Source organism: Oncorhynchus mykiss, chromosome 20 (assembly GCF_013265735.2).
Source record: "Oncorhynchus mykiss isolate Arlee chromosome 20, USDA_OmykA_1.1, whole genome shotgun sequence".
Classification (NCBI taxonomy): Eukaryota; Metazoa; Chordata; class Actinopteri; order Salmoniformes; family Salmonidae; genus Oncorhynchus; species Oncorhynchus mykiss.
Genome location: NC_048584.1, coordinates 16,168,699 through 16,193,696, shown reverse-complemented (window position 1 = coordinate 16,193,696; position 24,998 = coordinate 16,168,699). Strand labels below are relative to the sequence as shown.

Below are 24,998 nucleotides of genomic sequence, written 5' to 3'. Positions count from 1 at the left end.
GGGGGGTATAATACAAAAAAAATATCCTTTACTGGAACGAAGAGGCCTAACACATGAAAATCAGCCCCAGACCATTATTCCACCACCAGACTTTACAGTTGACACTACGCATTTGGCAGGTACTGTAGCGTTCTCATTGCATCCACCAAACCCAGAATTGTCCGTCGGACTGCCAGAGAAGCATCTCTCCAGAGAACGCGTTTCCACTGCTCCAGAGTCCAATGGCAGCGAGATTTACACCACTCCAGCCGACACTTGGCATTGCGCATGGTGATCTTAAGCTCCTGACGAACAGTTCTTGTGCTGAAGTTGCTTCCAGAAGCAGTTTGGAACTCGGGAGTGAGTGTTGCAACAGAGGACAGACGATTGTTACATGCTACGCACATCAGCACTGGCGGTCCCGTTCTGTGAGCTTGTGTGGCCTACCACTTTGCAGTTGAGCCGTTGTTGCACCAAGACATTTCCACTTCACAGTAACAGCACTGACAGTTGACCCGGGGCAGCTCTAGCCGGTCAGAAATTTGACGAACTGACTTGTTGAAAAGGTGGCATCCTATGACGGTGCTACGTTGAAAGCCACTGAGCTTTTCAGTAAGGCCATTCTATTGCCAATGTTTGTCATGGGAGATTGCATGGTTCTGTGCTCGATGTTATACACCTGTCAGCAACGGGTGTGGCTGAAATAGCCAAATCTACTAATTTGAAGGGATGTCCACATACTTTTGTATATATAGCAAACTAGGCGGCAAACTAGGGTGGTCCTTGTACACGAAACAGGTATCAAATGCATTTGTAGGTATGAGTACTAAACAGGTCCCAAATCCATAACCTAATACCTACATTAGAAAACAACATAAACAACAACAAAACATATATATTTTTTTACCTGTACAACAATCTCTCTACTTATGCAATGGGACAAGAGGACGGACTAAGGGCAGAATTTCTCCCTTCAGAAATGTGATTGTGCATTTCCCTAAGCCACCCAGTCAGTGTCAGAATCTTCCCTGCTACTCATTTAAATAAAGTGCCAAGTTGCTGGCCACTCCTGGTGAGCTACAACAGACAATATCAAGCCTTTACCCATGTGGCTTTGACAGAGGAGCCGAGTCACCAAAACATCACAAGAATAAACACACAAACACGTGCACTCATACACGCAGACACACATAGGGATGCATATACACAGGCGCATACACATTGACCTATAAATAAATACCTTCCATATACCGTACCTCCTAAAGAAATAATGGCCTGTTATCGAAATAATTGTTCTTCTCATGCAGCTAAACATCAAATGATTTAAAAACAGTCCATGATAAATATTGTGCGTCTGCGAGTGCATTGGTGCGCGCCCCTTCCCCATTTCCGCATATGCCTTTTTATCTGACACCTACATTTGAAACAAAGACCTTCTTAGGAACTATAAAAATTGGATTTGTTTTTGTTGTCCCCCCCGTTGGAGAACTGCACTTCAGTTGTACGTTAATAACAGACAGCCCCAGAACAATGCAGCTGCAGCTCAAAAGAATGTCTTCCTTCCATTTTCTGCTGCCTTTTATTAAATATCAAACACCAGCAGTTACTATCACCATTTTCCAAAGTTCAGATGATTCCTTATTATTTCAATAAGGGGGGGAGAGTCGAAGTGAATACTGATGACAGCTGTGATTCAGACTGACTGTGTGATCTTCTCTGCGGTTTGTTTGGGACTTGTAAGACGAGGAATTACAAGTGTCAAACAGCTGTGAATATAGGTGCTAAATATTTAAACATGTTTTCCAGCTGGGGAAAAAGTATAGTTTTTAAAAGGGGGCTTAAGTGTGTATAAGCTGCGCCAGCCTTTGATTCAAAAGCAGGAAGAACAGGAGGGAAAAGGAGTAGACAGAAGGGTTGTGATGGTGAAGAGGGCGCGAATCAAACCAAATGAAATAGCAGTGCGTTCCAAAGGGGAAGAACAGGTGAGGTAACGAAAGGTGTCTCCTGACCGGGGGCAACTGGGAAAAGCACTGTGTGGAAAAGCACTGTGTCAAGGTGGAGGGAAGGGGAAACAAAAGCAAATGAAAAGAAGTCTGGAGAGAACAGTAGTGAGGGTTCTAAATTATGAATGGACGTGAATGGATGCTTTGATAGAAATTGTATGAAATACAACAAAAACATTCACAAATGCTAAGAATCCTGCATATGCACATTCACAGACGCCCTTAAAACACAAGCACACACAAGCTCAGACAACATCCTCTCCCTCAATGATAGCAAGACAAAGGAGCTGTTAGTGGACTACAGGAAACGGAGTTCCCATTCACATTGATGGGACTGTAGTGGAGTGGGTTGAGAGCTTCAAGTTCCTCGGTGTCCACATCACTAAGGATCTATTGTGGTCCACACACACCAACACAGTCGTGAAGAGGGCATGACAACACCTCTTCCCCCTCAGGAGGCTGAAAAGATTTGGCATGGGTCCTCAGATCCTCAAAAAGTTCTACAGCTGCACCATTGAGAGCATCGTGACTTGCTGCATCACCGCATGGTATGGCATCTGCTTGGCATCCGACCGCAAGGCACTACAGAGGGTAGCGCATATGGCCCAGTAATTCACTGGGGGCGAGCTCCCTGCCATCCAGGACATCTATACCAGGCGGTGTCAGAGGAAGGCCCCTAAAGATAATCAAAGACTCCAAGTTATAGACTGTTCCCTGCTACCGCATGGAAAGCAGTACCGATGCACCAAGTCTGGAACCAACAGGGCCCTGAAGAGCTTTTACCCCCCAAGCCATAAGACTAAATAGTTAGTTCAATAGTTAACTAAATAGCTACCCGGACAACCAGCATAGACCCTTTGTGCACCCTTTTAAAAAAAAGTTTGTGTGCTTTCACATAAGCTGCTTCTACTGTTTATCATCTATCCTGTTGCCTAGTCACTTTGTTCCTAGTTATTTGTACATATCTGTATCTACCTCAATTACCTCGTACCCCTGCACTTCGACTCAGTACTAGTAACCTGTGTATATAGCCCAGATTTTGTTACTCATTGTGTATTTATTAATACTTTTCCTAAAATGTTCTCTCTCTCTCTCTGCATTGTTGGGAAGGACCAGTAAGTAAGCATTTCACTGTTAGTCTACCCCAGTTGTTTACCAAGCATGTGACGAATACATTTGATTTGACAGATGAAATGCAAAATATCATGTTGCCTAAAGCGATGCTCCAAAAGATTTGCTTAAGCATGGCCAATTCATTTTCATAAGTATATATATTTTTTTATCACAACAAAGCAACAATGGATAGCAATAGATATTCCTGTGGACAATTAGGAATGTGTCTTGTTCTTGTTTCTGAATGACAATTGAAAAGGGGAATCTGGGCGGCGATGAGCGAAGATAATTTTACTCTAGCAAGTTCACACAGACCTACACTGAGTGTACAAAACATTAAAAACACCTGCTCTTTTAAGGAATGATTTGTTAGCCTTGAGACAATTGAGACATGGATTGTGCATTTGTTCTATTCAGAGGGTGAATGGGCAAGACAAAAGATTTGTCTTTGAGCGGGGTATGGTAGTGGGTGCCAGGCACACAGGTTTGAGTGTGTCAAGAACTGCAACGCTGCTGGGTTTTTTCACGCTCAACAGTTTCCTGTGTGTATCAAGAATGGTCCACCCCCCAAAAGGACATCCAGACAACTTGACACAACCGTGGGGAAGCATTGGGGTCAACATGGGCCAGCATCCCTGTGGAAGCATTGGGGTCAACATGGGCCAGCATCCCTGTGGAAGCATTGGGGTCAACATGGGCCAGCATCCCTGTGGAAGCATTGGGCTCAACATGGGCCAGCATCCCTGTGAAACACATGACACATTGTAGAGTCCATGCCCCGACGAATTGAGGCTGTTCTGAGGGCAAAAGGGAGGCGCAACTCAATATTAGGAAGGCGTTTCTAATGTTTTGTACACACAGTGTATATCGCTAATAAACCTACATCAGAAGAAACAACCGCCGTTTGCGGTCTGTTTGACTATAAATGGTGAATGCAACATTTGAGTGTACCAAACTGAACTCCAATCAGGTTATATATTACATCTCATGTCAGCCCATGTGGTCTTTCACCAGCTATCAAGCAGCCCATGGCCACCAACCATTCTCACACCCAGCCAGTGTTCATTTGGGTTCAAACCAGAAGGGACAAATCAATCCCATCTACTGTCAGTCTCATCATATAAAACCAAGCACTGCCTATTCAACGGGATCCTATAAGAAACATATTGAACGGCGAAGTAGCAATGGTGGGGGGCGGCATCAAGGGGTCCTGCCGACGGTGCTAGATTGTTGAGCGAGGATTGCAGATAGGAGATCCTCTCTATGATCACATTACAGTGAGAAAGCTTCCACAGGCCACATGCTTACACAAAACCACAATACAAAGTCAAAGATATGTACTGTGCAGGCCAACATAAACGCAAAAGCTGGTGGATTGAAAACTCTTGAGGCAAGATCATTTTGAGCCTTCAAAGACATTTCAACAAATCAAAATCAAACCAAATTGTATCCGTCACATGCTCAGTCAACAACAGGTGAGGACTAACAGTGAAATGCTTACTTACCCATATAATGCTTACCCATATAATGCTTACCTCCCACCAAAAACAGAGAGAAAAATAGAAAAATAATAACAGTAGGAATACATACTCAATGAGTAACGATAACCTTGGCTATATGCACGGGGCACCAGTACCGAGTCGATGTGCAGGGGTACGAGGTAGACATGTACATATAGGTAGGGATAAAGTGACTAGGCAACAGGATAGATAATAAACAGTAACAGCAGCGTATGTGATGAGTCAAAGGGGAGTGCAAAAAGGGTCAATGCAGATAGTTAAATAGTTAACCTGGACTATTTAGCAGTTTTATGGATTGAGGGTAGAAGCTGTTTAGGGTTCTGTTGGTTCCAGACTTGGTGCATCAGTACCGCTTGCCGTGCGGTAGAAGAGAGAAAAGTCTATGACTTGGGTGGCTGGAGTCTTAGAAAATGTTTGACACCACCAGGTAAAGAGGTCCTGGATGGCAAGGGAGCTCGGCCCCAGTTATGTACTGTGCTGTACGCACTACACTCCGTAGCGCCTTGCGGGCAGATGCCAAGCAGTTGCCGTACCAAGCGGTGATGCAGCCAGTCAAGATGATCTCATTGGTGCAGCTGGAGAACTTTTGAAAGATCTAAGGGCCCCTGCTGAATATTTTCAGCCTCCTGAAGGGGAAGCGGCATTGTCGTGCCCTCTTTAGGACTGTATTCGTCTTGTGTGGACCATGATAATTCCCTTAGTGAGGTGGACACCGAGGAACTTCAAGCTCCCGGCCTGCTCCACTACAGTCCCGTCGATGTGGATGGGGGCGTGCTTGGCCCTGCATTTCGTGTCGTCCACAATCTTTGACCTCCTCCCTGTAGGCCGTTTCATCCTCGTCAAGTCTCATTAGATGCAGTATTGTTATATGAACGTCTCTTTCCTTTAACGAAGTGATCAAAGAAGCCAGAAAAAAGCCCCCATCCAGAATGTATTCATTGATTGCATTGAAATATCGTAAAGAAGGTATCTAACTAATATCTTAATTATACTGATAACCGGGGGTGAAAGTAGATTTAAAAGACAGTGAATATGTACACTCATCGGGGACATGGCCGACGCTGTCCACTGGTACCAGTAAGATAACTTAATTGAGCGAACAGTAGCAGAAGAATTTTGATAACTAAAAGACATATCTTTTCCTTTGTAATCGCAATACAGCAATAGCCATTTGCATTCCAAACAGTTTTCCCACAATTGTATTTTTAAATATTGCAATATGCCTGGCTGGGTTTCTGCTTTTCACTGACAGTCGCAATTTAACAATCTATTTGGTATTTGCGGTGCGTGCTGCCCAAAATAGGTTACACCATTTAAAACAATCCACAGCTTTTGCTTTTTAAGAAGCTAATGATCCTCTTTGGCAAAATCATGCTTTCTGGTGTAGTAGCCTATTTTTAATGTTTTGTATTTATTTCTGTATAGACAGGATTAAGCTAATTAGGCTATATCATTTTGGCCCCTAGCCTATGCCTTTTAATGTGGCATAAACACAACCAGTTATGTTTTCATCCGATTGTCAAACAATCACTTAACAAAGGCGCTCCTGTAGGCTACCCGCGCACATTTGTTCACTCAGCACCCGAACACCAACAGTGCACTGTGCACCCGCAATTTGATGAATGAAAGATACATCAGTTACAAAACACCTACAATACCAGTCAAAAGTTTGGACACCTACTCATTCAAGGGTTTTTCTTTATTTGTACTATTTTCAACATTGTAGAATAATAGTGAAGATATCAAAACTATGAAATAACACATACGGAATCATGTAGAAACCAAAACAATGACTTAAAGAAATCAAAATATAATTTAAATTCTTCAAAGTAGCCACCCTTTGCCTTGATGACAGCTTTGCACACTATTGGCATTCTCTCAACCAGCTTCTCCTGGAATGCTTTTCCAAAAGTTTTTAAGAAGTTCCCACATATGCTGAGCACTTGTTGGCTGCTTTTCCTTCACTCTGCAGTCCAACTCATCCCAAACCTTCTCAATTGGGTTGAGGTCGGGTGATTGTGGAGGCCAAGTCATCCGATGCAGCACTCCATCCCTCTACTTCTTGGACAAATAGCCCTTACACAGCCTGAAGGTGTGTTGGGTTATTGTCCTGTTGAAAAACAAATGATAGTCCCACTAAGCGCAAACCAGATGGGATGGCATGTCGCTGCAGAATGCTGTGATAACCATTATGGCTAAGTATGCCTTGAAATCTAAATAAATCACCAACAGTGTCACTAGCAATGCACCCCCACACCTCCTCCATGCTTCACGGTGGGAATCACAAATGTGGAGATCATCCATTCACCTACTCTGCATCTCACAAAGACACGGCGATTGGAACCAAAAATATATAAAAATTGGACTCATCAGACCAAAGGACAGATTTCCACTTGGCCAAAGCAAGTCTCTTCTTCTTATTGGTGTATTTCAGTAGTGGTTTCTTTACAGCAATTCGACCATGAAGGTCTGATTCACACAGTCTCCTCTGAACAGTTGATGTTGAGATTTGTCTGTTACCTGAACTCTGTGCAGCATTTATTTGGTCTGCAATTTCTGAGGCTGGTAACTCTAATGAACATATCCTCTGCAGCAGAGTCAACTCTGGGCCTTCCTTTCCTGTGGCGCTCCTCATGAGAGTCTGTTTCATAGCGCTTGATGGTTTTGCGACAGCGCTTGATGGTTTTGCGACAGCACTTGAAGAAACTTTCAAAGTTCTTGAAATATTCTGTAATGACTGACCTTCATGTCTAAGTAATGATTGACTGTTGTTTCTCTTTGCTTATTTGAGCTGTTCTTGCCATAATATGGACTTCGTATTTTACCAAATAGGGCTATCTTCTGTATACCACCCATACCTTGTCACAACACAACTGATTGTCTCAAACGCATTAAGAAGGAAAGAAATTCCACAATTTAACTTTTGACAAGGCACACCTGTTAATTGAAATGCATTCCAGGGGACTACCTCATGAAGCTGGTTGAGAGAATGCCAAAAGTATGCAAAGCAGTCATCAAGGAAAGGTGTGGCTACTTTGAAGAATCTCAGAATATAAAATATAAACTCAGCAACAAAAAAAACGTCCCTTTTTCAGGACCCTGTCTTTCAAAGATAATTCGCAAAAATCCAAATAACTTCACAGATCTTCATTGTAAATGGTTTAAACACTGTTTACCATGCTTGTTTAATGACCCATAAACAATTAATGAACCTGTGGAACGGTCGTTAAGACACTAAAAGCTTACAGATGGTAGGCAATTAAGGTCACAGTTATGAAAACTTAGGACACTAAAGAGGCCTTGATACAGACTCTGAAAAACACCAAATGAAAGATGCCCAGGGTCCCTGCTCATCTGCATGAACGTGCCTTAGGCATGCTGCAAGGAGGCATGAGGATTGCAGATGTGGCCAGGGCAATAAATTGCAATGTCCATACTGTGAGACGCCTAAGACAGCACTACAGGGAGACATGACGGACAGCTGATCGTCCTCGCAGTGGCAGACCACGTGTAACAACACCTGCACAGGATTGGTACATCTGAACATCACACCTGCGGGGACAGGTACAGGATGGCAACAACTGCTCTAGTTACATCATGAATGCACAATCCCTCCATCAGTGCTCAGACTGTCGGCAATAGGCTGAGAGAGGCTGGATTGAGGGCTTGTAGGCCTATTGTAAGGCAGGTAGGTCCTCACCAGACAACGGCAACAACGTCGCCTATGGGCACAAACCCACCGTCGCTGTACCAGACAGGACTGGCAAAAAGTGCTCTTCACTGACGAGTCACGGTCTTGTCTCACCAGTGGTGATGGTCGGATTCGCGTTTATCATTGTGGGAATGAGCGTTACACCGAGGCCTGTACTCTGGAGCGGGATCAATTTGGAGATGGAGGGTCCGTCATGGTCTGGGGAGGTGTGTCACAGCATCATCGGAATGAGAATGTTGTCATTGCAGGAAATCTCAATGCTGTGAGTTACAGGGAAGACATCCTCCTCCCTCATGTGGTACCCTTCCTGCAGGCTCATCCTGACATGACCCTCCAGCATGACAATGCCACCAGCCATACTGCTCGTTTTGTGCGTAATTTCCTGCATGACAGAAATGTCTGTTCTGCCATGGCCAGCGAAGAGCCCGGATCTTAATCCCATTGAGCACGTCTGGGACCTGTTGGATCGGAGGGTGAGGGCTAGGGCCATTCCCCCCAGAAATGTCCGGGAAATTGCAGGTGCCTTGGTGGAAGAGTGGGGTAACATCTCACAGCAAGAATGGGCAAATCTGGTGCAGTCTATGAGGAGGAGATGCACTGCAGTACTAAATGCAGCAGGTGGCCACACCAGATACTGACTGTTACTTTTGATTTTAACCCTCCCTTTGTTCAGGGACACATTGTTCAATTTCTGTTAGTCACATGTCTGTGGAACTTGTTCAGTTTATGTCTCAGTTGTTGAATCTTGTTATGTTCATACAAATATTTACACATGTTAAGTTTGCTGAAAATAAACGCAGTTGACAGTGAGAGAACGTTTCATTTTTTTGCTGAGTTTATTTCAATTTTTTTAACACTTTTTTGGTTACTACATGATTCCATGTGTTATTTCATGGTTTTGATGTCTTCATTATTATTCTACAATGTAGAATATAGTGAAAATAAAGAAAACCCTTGAATGAGTAGCTGGATACCACCCGGTTTCCAGTCAATTCGCAAATTTTTCATGTGGCACGTTGTATAAATTGTGAAAGGCTCACATTTCACCGGTACAGCGTACCCCCACTCTTTGTTTTACAGGGACGCCGTAGCAGACCGTACTGCCTTACTTTCACCCCTGCTGATAACTGACCACACCACCTCCTTTATTGCTATAACAAATACAAAACCACAACAAATGGCATTACGACTATACCTGACTATACAAGACTTACAGTTAGTTCTAAATGAAAGTAACACGGGCAAAATACGGAACCCACTAATTAGGCATGATACTGAACAACCATGATTGCCGAGCATAATGATGTTGATGGTTTTCTGATAAAATAGTGGGTGGTTTTTCTCAGGGTTGCCCCCTGTAGCACTGTCTTGAAGTGTACTTTATGCCAGCCTTTTCCTCATGCTTGTTTTGAAAAGAGTGTGCTATCAGAAAAAACTATCTTCCTTTTCAGATTTTTACAGAAAATGAATTTCATTGAATTCATCCCCATAAAGGCTCATAAGAGCCTCACCAATAGCCTTGGCCTTATGGCTGCAGAGATGAGGGCACAGAAATTCAGAAGGAAAGGAATCTAAAAACAGGAAAGGCAGAGAGGCACTCACCTCTTCACTTAACTTCATCAACTGCCACGCGAAAGCAAAGAGAGAGAGAGAGAAAGAGGGAGTGAGAGAAAGATCAAAAAGAAAAGACATGGCAGGAAGCAGATCAGTCATGTGGCTGGGTTCCCGAATTAACCTTGACGATTTATACGTTTGCACGTTTAGCATTTAGAAATCACAGACAAACACATTAAACGAAGCTAAACACGAGACTCGTGCAGACCTTTTTTTGAACAAACAAAGATCAAGTTCCCGCGCTGTCACACGAGACAAAAGAGAGGGAATGGATTGCTCGACTCGCGGTGTCTAAACTAGCACCATCAAGGAAGTCACATCACAACACTTGATGTGTCAAAAAGGGAGAAGAAAATAGATCCCACTCTGTACAGTAGGAAAATACAGTTTGGATACAGTATGCATATAAGCTTAATAGAGGGAATATCTCTATTTTATATGTCCCGGTGCAAAACAGCAACAACAACAAAAAAGACATGCCTTTTAAAATGTGTATTCTAGATTGTGAAATGTAGAGCCAATCCATTGTTTCCAATGTGTCCATCATTGGTGACACATTGTCAATATTTCATGTTCCTTATGTATTGCAATACAGATGCCTGCTGTGTATACATAAAGGCAGAGCCTGTTATTAGGACAACTGGGAGTCGTGTTTGATGAAAAGAGAGTGTCAAATTCAAGCAGAGTAAAATAGAAAACATCCCCATATCCTACTGCTGTTACCTTATCTTTAGTAGAGACACAGACATTGGAGGAGAGCAACGGTTCAATTCGAGCTTAATCAAGCTTAAATCACTATTACAAAAGGACGCTTCTGCCACAACCTGTTCTTTTTGTAGGGGAAAGACATTGAGAACACAACATCATTTAGTACAGGAGGGGAAGGACAGGTTTCTTAATTTGTCATCCGTTGCAGGTGATTTTTTTTTTTGAAATGTCCATTTCTTGAACGAGATTAAAAGGTTAGCAGATCTGAAGGGAGGCTCAGGGCCACTATTACTCTCCTCTAATCTCACTTTGTATGTGGTGGTCATTTTGAATTTTGCTAGTTTGAAATCATTTGCTATCAGAAAAGAGGCAGGAGGACTTGGATCATAAATTATACAACGGGATTGTCGAGAAGAAAGAAGAGGCTCGGTGGTGGGATTGATGTTAAACTATTGGTTGTCGTGGCCACGGTCGTCAGGAACGACAGGCTAGGCTCCTCCACGCTTAAGCGTTTTCTGAAAGGTGCTCGCGCCGAAGAGTTAAAGACCCAGTCGGTAAAAATGTATGAGCAATTTAAAGCACAATTATGTCGGTGTAACTGTAATGTTACATTCTACTCTGATGGATGTCTAATAGGATTTGAGAGAGCGAGAGAAAATATACACAGCCATATCTGGAGTGGCTCCAGCAGTATTATTGTCTCTGTTCAATAATAATAATATATATATATATATCATTTTTTTTAGCTAATATATGGCTATATACAATTGTAGAAAACCATTCTTAAAAAAAGTACATTTATTTTAAATATACAGAATATCACAGTTCTTCCCACCTTAATTCAAAGTAAAAATGTCCAATTGTTGTTGAAATACTTGTGTGTACTTTATTCAGCTTTCCCCAATTAAATTAGGAAAGGATTTCCAATAACAAATATATCATAATTTATTATTGTAATTCTGTAAACGGAGTTTAAAAAAGGAAAACACGATGGAAGGGCAAGTCTGAAGAAAATGTCCAAAAAGTCAGAGAATAAATGCATTCCAGCCCGCTATCAAAGCCATTTTGTATCTCAGATGCGTGATAGAATGAAAGAAAAGGAGTTGAAGAAAATATGCAAAAGTAAAACAGCTTAATGTTTGTCTGCTGAGAGCTTCATTTTAGTGAGCCACTGGCCTTGAGGAACTTGGCAGCGACAGGGTAACAAAATGGAGGAGAAAAAAACATTGCAAAAAAAATACGATTTTCTTCACTCTTTCGTTCGGTGAGAAAAAAGGGCCACTTTGCAGACTGGAAACTGTCCTTTATTTCGAAGGTCACAGCCCCCTGCGTTGAACGCATTATTGAGGAGGCCGAAGTTTAAAACTACGCTACATATGTGGCTATTTTAGGGTTTGAACAGGCCAGCCAGAGCTGCCGATCACTCGCCGCAGCCCTTCCCTCCAATTCAATGAGAACCAAACAAAACTTGTTCCATCTTATTTGTGCTGCTTGGTCGATTGTAAGTCCTCGTGGAGGATTTGCTGAAACTATATATGAGGGGTTTTGTGCTTGGCATTCTCTTTCTTTCATCAATCTTTACCATTCTTTTCAAACGTAACCCACAACGCTAGCTTTGCTTGAGAGAAATAAAGTGTTAAACACAGAAAACTGTAAATGTTATAATTACGGCTCCATGAGCGCCTTTCCCTGTGTTTTTGTAATGCCAGCCAGTATTCAAAATTGCACTGCTGCAATTTTTCTGTTATGATAATCAGCAGATTTTTCAAACAAAGATTTTTTTATTCAATACGGAATTCGATACAAGTGGTAATCTGCTTCCTTTGTAGCCTGTAAAATCTGGTCCATGCCGGCTCAAACCAGCACAATCTCTTGTGGCCAAGCCTTCTGCTGTGACTGAAATCGAAACTATTCCGTAGAGTGTTCGTGTGTGGTAGGTTGTGTGTGTGTGTGTGTCTGAGTGTGTGAGTTGCATGCCGAGTGAGAAAGGGGAGGGGGAAAAAAGTGCAACGGTAGACTACCACGTTATTTAAAAAAAAAGAAGAGTGATAGCGCCATTTCAGTCTCTGTCCGCATACAGATAACGAATAAATGCCCAACTCTATTAAATCGTTCTTTAGCCATTATCGCAGGGCCAACACTCAATTTTCAGTACTCCCTATTTACTTAGCAATAAATCCTTGCCATGTAACGAATAGATTTGTGACTGGTAATGATCCGTTTAGCCAGAGCTATATGAAATGATCCTGAACTCTTTCAGATCGTCAGGAATTAAATTGACCGACTTGCCCAAGCTCCCCCATCCTCTCTATCGCTCCCGTCTTGTTCGATCAAAAAAAAAAAAAACTGAAGTTCCGAGCACTCCACTCACAGCAAGACCAAGTGTTATCTCCAAAAGTTTTTAAAATGGAAATGAGGTAAATATGGCACCATGGTAAATAGAAAAATGGTGTGTGTGTGAGACAACGTCTGTTTTTACAATGTACACATATTAGCATTCTGATATTGACTCAACTTATAGTACAAATGTTATGCTTTGAGCATTCAAGACTCTGAAGCAACTACTTAAGGAATAGGTATACACCAAACCACAGGTCGATGGTTACTGAGCAACACAAGGGTTTAATAAAGATGCCATACGTTTGTTCTAGATCTATAAATCCCCATTTATTTTTTTGAATAACTGTTGTATTGTGTATTTCATTTTTATTTGCTTATACATGTTTACTAAATTTGTCTTACTAAATGTGGACTTTCTTCTTTGGTTCAGGGACAATTTGCCTCCCCGTGCTTTCCATTTGTCCTTGAGGGTTATTAAATCACTTGAGAAAATACAAGGTTTTGTGCGAACCATGGAGGATATTGACTTTATGGCTGAATGACAAAACATAGACAAGTGTATTATAATTAAACAACAACAATATTCCTTGACATGTTAGCGCTCTACAAAAAAAAAAAATGTACTTCAAGAAACATTCACTCAGATATTTAATAGTAGGGAGGTGATATCCTTCCAAATAATGATATCATTTTTCAACAAAGCAGCATAACAGACTAAAAACAACTTAAAATGCATACATCTTAATATTGTCCGTCTAGATGAGCTCATCAGGGTGGTTCCATTGTTTAAACAAATTATTATCCTATGAAAAATATTCTTAGGTCTATGAATAATTATTTCAATAATGGGGTTCATCATCAATTGTTTTTAATGAAAGGGAAATATATATATATTTGAAATGTGGGTCATAATTCTTTTTTTCTTTTCCCTTTGACAAGATGTTGATAGGAACCATCACCGTCTTGAATGTGACAGTTCTGGCAGCAAATCCACTTCCAACTTCTGTACAAAATGTCAGAGTCACTTCTGTGTCTCACTAATTTGCAGGGAATATGCATATCAATTACACATCTCGGCTAGCGATACATATGTTTGCAAGATGTGCAGTGCATGGGTCATCATTGAAATGATAATAAGGGAGCTATCAAAAAAAAACACAAAAAAAAGACGAGACAACTTTATTTAGCTCCGCTCAACCGCCGACCATCTCACTGTACTTTTACAAAGTACTGAGGGACTAAATGTGCAGATTTCTCCCTCCGTCTTTGTCTGTGCTTGTTTGTGTGTGACTGAGACACACACAGCAACTATTGCAAAGTCGACAGGATAATTTAAGGCAATATATAAATTAGTCAAAGGACGCTGGTCAGAGTTGTGAGTGTCTGTTTGTGAGCGGCAGCTGTGCAGGTGAGATGTAGGCACCACGTCAAGTGTTAAAAAGATGGTGGGTTTTGTTTTGATGCAGCACTTCAGACATAATGCAAAACAATCACAGTTTAAAGAACATGTGCCATATTTTGGGCAATTAAGATCACTATTTCAGATGTTTGCTTTTGTTTTTCCTTTCTCATATTCAATATGACTGAATCAATAGTTTTTGAAGGCATTGTTCATTTCCCATGTCTTATAATTTTGTGACAATGGAAGAAATATGGCTAATTTGCTTTTTATCTGCTGTTTGTAATCCATTGTATTGAACTCCATCACAGTTGAAATAAAACGTTAAATTGCATTTTCATTGCAAAATTCACCATACATCTTTTCATGAGTTTGAATACATTTTCAACTGTAATTGCATAGAATTATAATATACAATTATGCGATATACAATATCACTTGCAACAAACTATAACGAGTAAAATATAAAAACTGTCAGTGACTTTTTGATACTAATGCTTATAAACATTGAACCTGAGAATCCTATTCATCCTGAGTGTCTGCATTGTGTGGTTTCGCCACCCCTGGTGTTTAAAGGAGTGTGAAAGACACCGTTTGTGGGGAGGAGGTTGGTTGTGGGTGGCTGATAGTGTGTTGGTGGAGGATAAGTACACCGACGGCTGGAGAACAGCTGTGGGGGGGTTGCCCCAATCTGGCGTTGCCCAGATGCTGGGCCCAGGCCTGGAGCCCATTCAGACCCTGGGCAGCTTTGCATTAAACAGTGTTCCTTCCGCATGACTTAGTGCCAATGCTGCGGTGGCCCTGGTGGCCCTAGGAGGTGCCCCGGGAGGCCCTGACCCTTTCACACCCAGGGCCAGCCACCCACACTGGGGACCAGAGGGGCTTGATTAGCACCTTACCTGACTCTCCGAGGAGCCAGCGTCTTCCCCCAGGAGCTCGTTCCGCACGTCATCACTGTAGGCGATTCGTGACCTTTTCTGCAGGGGGAGGAGGAAGAGGAAGGAGAAGAAGATGAAGACAGAAGAGGAGAGAACAGAAGAGGGGAGAAAGAGAAAACAGCGGGGGGGGGGGGGGGGGGGGGGGGGGATAAGCCTTAGTGGAGTTGTCTTGGAAAAACATAACAGGCATTTCTTAAGCACGAGAGCCCCCTAATGGACCCGACTGTCAAAAAAAGGCAATGCACCTGCGGTTGTGTGTGTGCACACTTGCGAAGTGATCTAGCACCACTGAAATTGTAAAGATGTCCCCCTTTCCCACTTAAATAAACACAATCTGAAGAATAAAACCAACTACGGAGGGCTCTGGCACAGGGGCAGGGGCGGGAGATGTACAAGGAAAGTATCACTCGTCAGCGCTAAATCTTTTCTGGGGGCTGTCACTGCTGTCAGCACAGTGCAATGGCAGGCTCTGTGATAATGCCGATACTGGGACTTAGACAGGGAATAATTCATCACCCATTGGCGTTCCATCAGATTTGGGATCCCTCTCCCTCTCCTCTTCAGAAGGGGTGGGAGAGGGAATGCCATGCCCCCCCCCCCCGAAAAAAAAAATGACAAACACTCTTCAGTGTGCCACCTCCGATGCTGAAGGAGCAGGCCCTGTGTAGAGCTTGTTTACAGACACCAACAGAAAAAGCGCCCGCTTCAAATGCCCTCCAAACTAAATACACAACAGCGGAGAAAGAGAAACTGTTTACTAAGCCTCCTCGTCTTTTCTTCTCTTTCTGCCTTGACAGGACTTCTGTGTGGGCAGTGTGGGGAGAGCAAAATCACTGGGAAATATGGGCCTAAAAATTGGTACATCTATCCTAAGATCTTTCGAGACTCCTGCTTTTGCCAAATATTTAGTCTATTTCCTGTTTTAGAATTTGTATTTAGAAGTTCAATTTAAAAATCACATTGTTTAACAAATATAGTAACAGTGCTACAGTATTTTTGAAGAAATAAGAATCAAATCTCTAATCATTCATTGAAATAAAGTAGAGAAAAATATATAAATATATGTGTCACCACGTTTTTTTTATTTTTTTATTTCCCCGTAAACTTGACCAGTGAGTGGAAAGCCATCAGGGAAGTGATTTGTGTTGTTATTGTGACAGTGAGGGACACAGCCACAAGAGTAATTACCGAGTTGTCTGGGAAGCTGATTGACCAGGCCGACAAGTGAAAAACCATTAGATAAAGAGAAGCCCCCAAACAACCCACTTTACAGGCATCGACTGAGCCACGGGGACCTGTTCTAACCACCGAAGAAGGAATGACTGCGGGGAACAGCGGAATTCACAATGACCCAAATCAAAAACACAGCACCGCCATAGAACACGCATAAATACAATCGAATGCCTTCACAATCCAAATGACATTTGCATCATTGTTGCAAATGAAGTGTTAATACCTTTTTTTGCGAGCATCTACTGTACTCCCCCCCCCCCCCCCTCTTCTGTGATTTGAACAATCCATTTTTGCAAACAAAATTATTCAAATACATCATTAAGAAATTTTGGACAGGATTAATTCTACTCCTAACTGGAAGTACAATTAGCCTTTCTTCCAAATGTGCAGGTTATGACAAAGTTAAGGCATGCTGTTAGTGTGAGTACAAAGACAAACATCAATCTGGAACAGGCAGACAGCGTAGTCATGTTTTGCCGGGATAACACCCACATCTCATTTGAGTGGAGCGTCATCTTAAAGAGCCGCAGCGTAACTTAGGGGAAAGACGGGTTGCCAGTAATTGAGACTAGAAGCCAGGAAGAAGGCTTGATTTTGAGTATGCAGAGCCTGACGTCTTCTTCAAACCCCGCACAGTTTTTTGGTATTTCTAAATAGCTGTTTGTTACTGCCAAGAGTATCAACAGTTTCCACGATGAACGCAGCACAAATAAGAGAGAAAATAAAAAGAACTGCAAATGCGACTGAACCAAAGACTACTGCTCCCTACCCATTTACTTTTTTGGTTTGAATTTCCCCCCCTCCGGAAAACCCCCCCCCCCATAACCCTTAGAGTGATTATTCCCTTTTCATTTGATGTAAAACAAGAGCAGCTGTGCAATATTGACTGCCTCACCCATTGATAGACTTTGATTACCGGTTGGGGTGTTATGCAAATAAGTGCACCTCAAACAGCCATCTTCATTTGATAATGTTTTGTCATGTGTGACTTTTGAGATCACACCAGTGAGCATCATTTATTGAGAAATATCTATATATTTGATCAGGGTATATCATGGGCTATAATTACTAAGGTTGTTCCAAAAATCGCATACAAAAAAGGTCTAAATAGTAGTTATTTCAAAGAAAAAAGAAAACCCCCAAAAGAACTGTTCAGAAAGACAATGTCGAAAGTTTCTCATCCTAGTTAGTGTGTTGAAGATGGAGCGGGAAATTTTTTGAATGACTAAAAGGAACATGAAACCAGGCGACGAGGCTTTGTAATCTAAAAAGAATGAGCACGTTCATAAGATACCTTATTGCCATAGAAAATACATCTTTCTTTATCCTTTCGAAAGGTCTTTCTTTTGTCACTTTTTCTAATCTTGGGTGAGACTTTGCTTCTATTCCCGGAAGCACAAAAGTACAAAGATACATCTTTATGCAAAGTGGCAGTCTTCTTTAAAAAATTTTTTTTTTAAATCCACACATAATTCGTCAAAACCGAGACGGAGGTTTTGGTGTCCTGTCAAAAAACACACACGTGTCTAACCTCTGTTGACATCGATGGGAGAAGAAAGACTTTCTTCAACCCATCCAAACATAATTACATATGCATGCATAATAACTCATACTGTAAGATATGCTAATCAAGAATAATATCAGAGCTGGAAAATTAAATTCATGCAATTATGACACAAATATAAAAGTGTTTTTATACCATTTCTATTTACATACCTGCATGAGTGACTAGATATATACATATCATTACTTTTAAGTAAAATAGTAAGTCTGAACAAACAAATCACAACCATTACTTCACTTACATGAACATTAGGCTGAAGTGGACAATAATTTCAACACCCTTGGTTTATACACCCAATTGACATTAGTCGCCTTTAAAAATGTTTTCAAAAAAGTTCTCCTCTTAAAACTATCAGAACCAGATAAACTGATCTTCATTGGTAAACAAGTTTTTTTTTTTTTTTGGGGGGGGGGGGGGGGGGCCCAACTAGCCTCCCTCTCTCTATACCCGTTGCAACAAGCGACACAAGGCGTGCAAATAATTGTGGTGCCTGGAAAGCTGAAAAACGTAAACAGTTCATTAGAAGGGATATAAAAGGCGTAAAAATACCCAGGGGCAGGGTGTAATGAGGGGCCCTGAAGTTACTCTGCAGACGCTTTTTCCTCCACTTTTCCACTCATTCTTTTCATCCCGAGCACACGGCTGGTGGCGTGGCGTGAAGAGTAATTAACCATATTGAATTTACAAAAAGTGTGTTTCATTACATCTTTCTCACCAGTGGGAGAGCGGCAGGCCATTTACAACAACAACAAAAAAAAGTACTTAAATGGCACTTTTTCCACGACTCGGTGTCAGCTTCAAATGGTCATTTAACCTTTAATTTGCTGCTAATCAGCTCCACATACTGTTGAAGAGGAATCGGCATAGAATAAAAACCCGGTCGAAAAAGTAGAACATTTACTCCAAAATATTCATCAACAATAACACTCAATCATTATGACTGTATTGTTATCATTAATACCACTACTACTATCCCATTAAAAACCGTAGTGAAACGTGGCCACAAAGTCGACAAAAATAAAAACCACAAGCGCACACAAAAACTGAAAACGCGACATCACTTCCTAGTTCCTATTATTGTGTCCCTGTGATATGTTCTCAGGTGATAGTGGCTCTTTTCTAGTTCCCCAGAAGTGGGGCAGAGGTGGCGCGGCGTTAAAAAGGAAGCAGAGATCTTTAAGCAGACAGAAGTATCACAACAGCGTCTTCAATAATGCATCTCATCCTGGCAGGGGGTTTAACACTCCACTGGCACAAAGAACAGCTCTCACACACACACACACACACACACACACACACACACTTGTTGTTTTTGTGTCACCTCCTCTCCTTTAAGACAAACAAATTGGCAGAGGTTGTTCAATTAAGTAAGTGCTTCTTTTTGGTGCATTTGCTACATTATCAGATAAAGGCAAGCGGCGACAATTGAGATTGTCACAGGAGGGGTTTTCTGTGCCTTTGTTTTGATTTTGGGTTTCATCAAATCCACTACTCCTGTCTATCATCAGAGGGAGTGTGTACTTGTGTGTATGTGTTTATGTGGAATAAAGGGCCTTGCAAGCTTGTGTGTGTGCGTGCGTGTGTGTATGAGAAACCTCCTTCAGAAATTGTCTGTATGTGTGTGCACGTTGTGTGTGTGTGTGTGTGTGTGTGTGTGTGTGTGTGTGTGTGTGTGTGTGTGTGTACGCACTGGCCTGTGTGTTTTCATAATATGACTGCAACAGTAGTAGGGAACCTAAGCTGTAGATATCAGCACGGGGCCTCATTAGCGCACAGGTTGGTGCTTTTGTGGCTTTAACACACAAGGCATTGTGTTTCACAGCCATGAAAAGACTAAATGAATCTCACCAGCGCTACAACAGAAACACAAGTAAACTCAAATGACCAAGGAAAACAATAGCAGAGGAGCTATAAACACATTTAAACTGGGCTGAGGGTGGAGGAATTGTCCCATATGACAACGTGCACTCAATCCATTTCAAAAGGGCCTTCATGTCATTTCAGCAGGAAATAATATTACGTATGTCCATAAATACTAAGTACATACAAGAAACAGATAACGAAATGGGTCAGACTTGCACGTTCAACGTTTAAATGTATTACATTGAAAATAATTTGTACTTTAACCAGGCAACATTGCACAATATTTATATAATATTACATCATATTATTTACAATATGTCATATCATGTCATATTGTGTTGTAAAAATGTGATGTTAGGCGATAGCCTTTGTTTAATGGTATATTGTTATGACGGGGGTCTTTTACTCTTCCACCACTGTAATACGTGCGCTAGATTTTCCTGTCAAAGTCGTTTCTATTGTTTAAGTAGAGCCGAGATCAGTCAATAAGCCTAACGACTGTACCCGCAAAGCAAGAGGGTGAGCGAGAGAGGAGGAAAAAAAACGATCGCAACTGAACTCTAAACAAAAGAGCAAATTCAAGGGGCTTTGATTGAAGAAACGGCATATACTTTTTGAAGGCCGGGGAATCGTCTCACAATGGTTATTTCTTTAAGGCATGAGGGCCGATTAAACCCAATATTAAAATACGGAAGCAGTTCTAATGAAAAATCAAAAGCCTGGCTTCTTACCCCCCCCCCGCTCTTTCTCTCTCGCTCTCTCTTTCTCCTCTTCTCTCAGTACATGAATCCCGGGTTTTATGAGGGAAGAGGGAGAGGAGAGTCAGGCCCGGGCATCGGTGGTGCAAACACACAGACAGCGGTGCAGAAATCAATAGAGGAGAGCCGTCGGGGAGGCAGCCGGGCGAGAGGAACCAGAGCGGGGCCCGCTCGGATCACAACGCTGGCTTCTGGCGTGCAGTGGGGAATAAAAGTGGGCCTCCCCGGGTCAGCGCCAGAGAAAAAGGTGAGATTAGAGGGGAATGGATGAGGGATTTCGGGGGGGGGGGGGGGGGGGGGGGCACACGGTACGGGATACCTGGCGAGCCAGGGACCAATCGGCCCATTAGCCTGTGGCTACCTACATATGGTTCACTGAACCCTCCACTGAGAATATTTTTTCTTTTCTTTTGCGTGAATCTGTCTTTCTTTTCTTTTCTTTTTTTAAAAAGAAGACCTTCACTTTTAACCCTTTCTCCGAATTGGAGAGTGTTCTCTTTTGACCTCGATTTATGATTCATCGTTGTTTGATGTCTATTCTCTGAGTGTTATCTAAAAAAGGTAGAAAGTTAGACACAAAGGAAGAGATGTGGGCCCATATATCGCTGGACTGCTATTGTTTGTGTGTGCGCGCCCAACTGCATCCGTCTATGAAAATGCACAGAAGACTTCCTCTGTCCCTCGCCTTTCTTCGGAGTAACGTGGCCATTGTCTGGACTGAATGGCTCCAGGCTCCCGTATTACCATAAGAATACAGCAGCACGCATAGGGGCTTAGTCACATCATTAACTCTATATATCTATGTATACTGTCTTATTCCACTGATCAAACCACATTCAAATGCAGATGAGGTCCATAGGTCCCTTCCAGCAGAGCCATTCCAACATGTGCCCTTGTGAACTTCCCTACACATTTCCCGGCGCGATGGGAATCCACCGATTTTGTGGCGGAATTCAGACCAGTTGTCCGAACTATGAGAAATGGCCAATTGAGGGTTGATGGGGGTCTTGTTCACCTCTTTCACATGGATTTCAAAAATCCATAGAAAGGACACAGCCAACAACGTCAGATACTTATCCTAAGAGTAAGTGTGCAGTTAAGTTCACCAGGGCATTGGGCTAGTCTAAGGGCACATTCATATTATAAACACAGTGCAAGCCATATGCATGTGAATACCTGTCTCATTAATGTTTGGAGTAACTGCTACAGGTTGGCAGGTGCACAATGCAGTAATTCCATATGGATATAATCACTTCATCTATTCCGCATGTATTACAACACATAGGAAACCATCTTAGCACTAGGTTTTTAACTACTCACATGAGTAAGAATTTCATTCTAAGCTTAATTAGGAGTTGAACCAAAACCTATAAACCACTGAAATCAAATGACAAGATATGAAGTGATTTACCGATTAGGCTATACTTTATTTTACAGTCCACTTTTCACCAGGCATTAGCTTAGCAATTACAATGACCTAATAATCGCATTTTTGGTTTCCTCGGAATTATAAACAAACAGCCCTTTGTACAATTTGCTATTGGGAGTTGAAATGTTTTGTACCAACAAGTATATATGATCAAATAACTTCTTACCAAGTAAATACCAGCTGAAGCAAGACTGTGAAATGAAGGGAAACCCTGAATTCTGACTTAAATCACATTTTGAGCGCAACACGTGAGCAATTCCAATTTTATCTACCATGTGATGTCAATAAATTGTGTAAAGATGTAAACACAAAAAAGTACAAATAAGTGCATCAGAAGCCAAATAAAACAGAAGTGTTTAGTTTCACTGTGGGTGTGAGTTGATGCTCTGATGGCGACCAACCTCTGGGATAAATGAACAAATCCTTAATTCATCCTCTACAGTGTAATTTTGATCAAGGCCACAGCGAGATTCCTCCGCAGGCTTCAAAACCAGCCGAGAAACGACAAAATTGTCGGTCGCAAAGACCAAACGCAGTTTCATTTTCTTTTGTGTGCTCCCCATTAGAAGCACTTAAGCAAGAGCAAGAGAAATGCAATTCGATGGGGGAAACTTTGTTTCCATTAACAGATTTCATCGCAGGGTAAACACATTGAGCTAACTGGGAAAACCCACTGAGTGTCAAGGAAAACTGTAGATGTCAAAGTTCTCCCTTTCTTTCCCGCTCTCTCTCCACTCGTTTCTTAAAGGAACCCCCCCCCAAAAAAAGAGGAAAAAGCCCCCCCAAAAAAACAGAGGAAAAACACAAGCCTACTAGATGCATTCATAATGCATTTCATTAAAATTTCATGACTTTTACATACTTAAGCCAGTCTGGAAAAAATATAATAATCTGTCACCTTTTCAAGGCCCTCTTGTCAGTGCATCACTTGGGTGTGGGTGTCACGTGTCAATTCAGGTTTACACTGGTGCGTGGAACAGGTTTGAGGCCTTGAAACAAGGGCAAGGACAGTACTGGGATGATTGGGGAGTGGATGGGAGGGGGGGGGGGGGGGGGGGTGATATTATATCCCCATGTTTTTATGTTTCCCCCTTATTATCTTTAGTCCCCTCTCAGTCAAGTCACTCAATCAAATAAGCCCCGAGGACAGAGAGGACCTGCGAGGCCCTTACTCCAGGCAGACATGTCTAACAGCACTGATCACTGTCAGTGGGAGGGTGACTTTCTCTGCTTTGGAGAGGACCCCAAGATAAGCGAAAGGAAATGCTCGCTTCAATGAATAATACAAACTACAAGACACATTCACACACACATACAAATGTAGGATCTTAATTTGAGCGAGTTTGATACAGCAGGAAAATAACCTAGCATCAATAGGAAAAGCGAATTATAATGAGGAATGTAATTAATGGACATTTTTGAAGGGGTTGATCGATTTTTAATAAGGGAAAATCAAGTCTGAAATTTCAGTGGAAATTAACTTCAGAAGCCTTGTTAAATCTCAAATACACTACAAGTTTTAATGCAACAGAGTGATCAAATTAAGATCCCACATCTGTAATACAGTGCCTTCAGAAAGTATTTATACCCCTTGACGAATTCCACATTTTGTTGTGTTACAGCCTGAATTCAAAATGGATTTCATTGTTTAGTTTTTTTCCTCTCACCCAAATCGACACACAATCCCCCATAATGACAAAGCAAAGGCAAGTTTAGACATTTTTGCACATTTATTGAAAATTAAATACAGAAATATCTAAATTTACATAAGTATTCACACCCTTTTGCTATAACACGCTAAATTTAGCTCAGGTGCATCCAATTTCCTTTGATCATCCTTGAGATGTCACTGCAACTTGGAGACTGTGGCCATTTCAATTGTTTGGACACGATTTAGAAAGAAACACCTATATTTAGGTCTCACAGTTGACTATAAACATGCTGTCCAAGGAACTGTCTATAGATCTCCGAGATTTGTGATGAGGCATAGATCATAGGGAAGTGTATACAAATATTTCTAGAGCATTGAAAGTTTCCAAGAGCATAAAAAATATATATTGAACTATCCAGACTCAAAGTAATGATGGACTGTCGTTTCTCTTTGCTTATTTGAGCTGTTCTTGCCATATTATGGACTAGGTCTTTTACCAAATAGGGCTATCTTCTGTATACCACCCCTACCTTGTGACCACACAACTAATTGGCTCAAACGCATTAAGGAAAGAAATTCCACAAATGAACTTTTAACAAGGCACACCTGTTAATTGAAATGCATGCCAGGTGACTACCTCATGAAGCTGGTTGAGAGAATGCCAAGAGTGTGCAAAGCTGTCATCAAAGCAAAGGGTGGCTACTTTGAAGAATCTAAAACACATTTTGATTTGTTACACTTTTTTGGTTACTACATGATTCCATATGTGTTATTTCATAGTTTTGAGGTCTTCACTATTATTCTACAATGTAGAAAATAGTAAAAATAAAGAAAAACCCTGGAGTAGGTGTGTGAACTTGGCCGGAGCTGTATATTTACCCATTTTGAATTCTGACTAACTACAAAATGTGGAATAAGTCAAGGGGTATGAATACTTTGACGGTACATACCATTGAAGACAAATATGTGTAAGAGAATGTAGGAATTGATGTACCAACAGTGCATTATTCACACATCATTGACAAATTTTTATTACAATCATATGAATTGTTATATCGCTTTGACCACAGCAATTGGCTGATTATCACACTGACAGAGAACATTGTACTGCAATTTCTCAATGCTTCAGTTCCTCATGTCTCCCGGGTAAGAGAACCATCACAACACTGTTGGA

General features: G+C 41.7%; 1 protein-coding gene across 4 annotated transcripts in view; it reads right to left on the bottom strand.

Annotated features, from left to right (window-relative positions):
* LOC110499058 (vesicle transport through interaction with t-SNAREs homolog 1A) overlaps nucleotides 1–24,998 on the bottom strand; it is a 165,792-nt gene that overhangs the window by 112,932 nt on the left and 27,862 nt on the right. For 3 of the 4 annotated variants that reach the window (XM_036955889.1, XM_036955888.1, XM_036955890.1), the window contains exon 5: nucleotides 15,288–15,365. In XM_036955889.1, the coding sequence (XP_036811784.1) occupies nucleotides 15,288–15,365 (78 nt within the window). Of the gene's footprint in view, nucleotides 1–9,929; nucleotides 9,951–15,287; nucleotides 15,366–24,998 lie in introns of all 4 variants that reach the window. The other variant, XM_036955887.1, reaches the window with a different exon arrangement.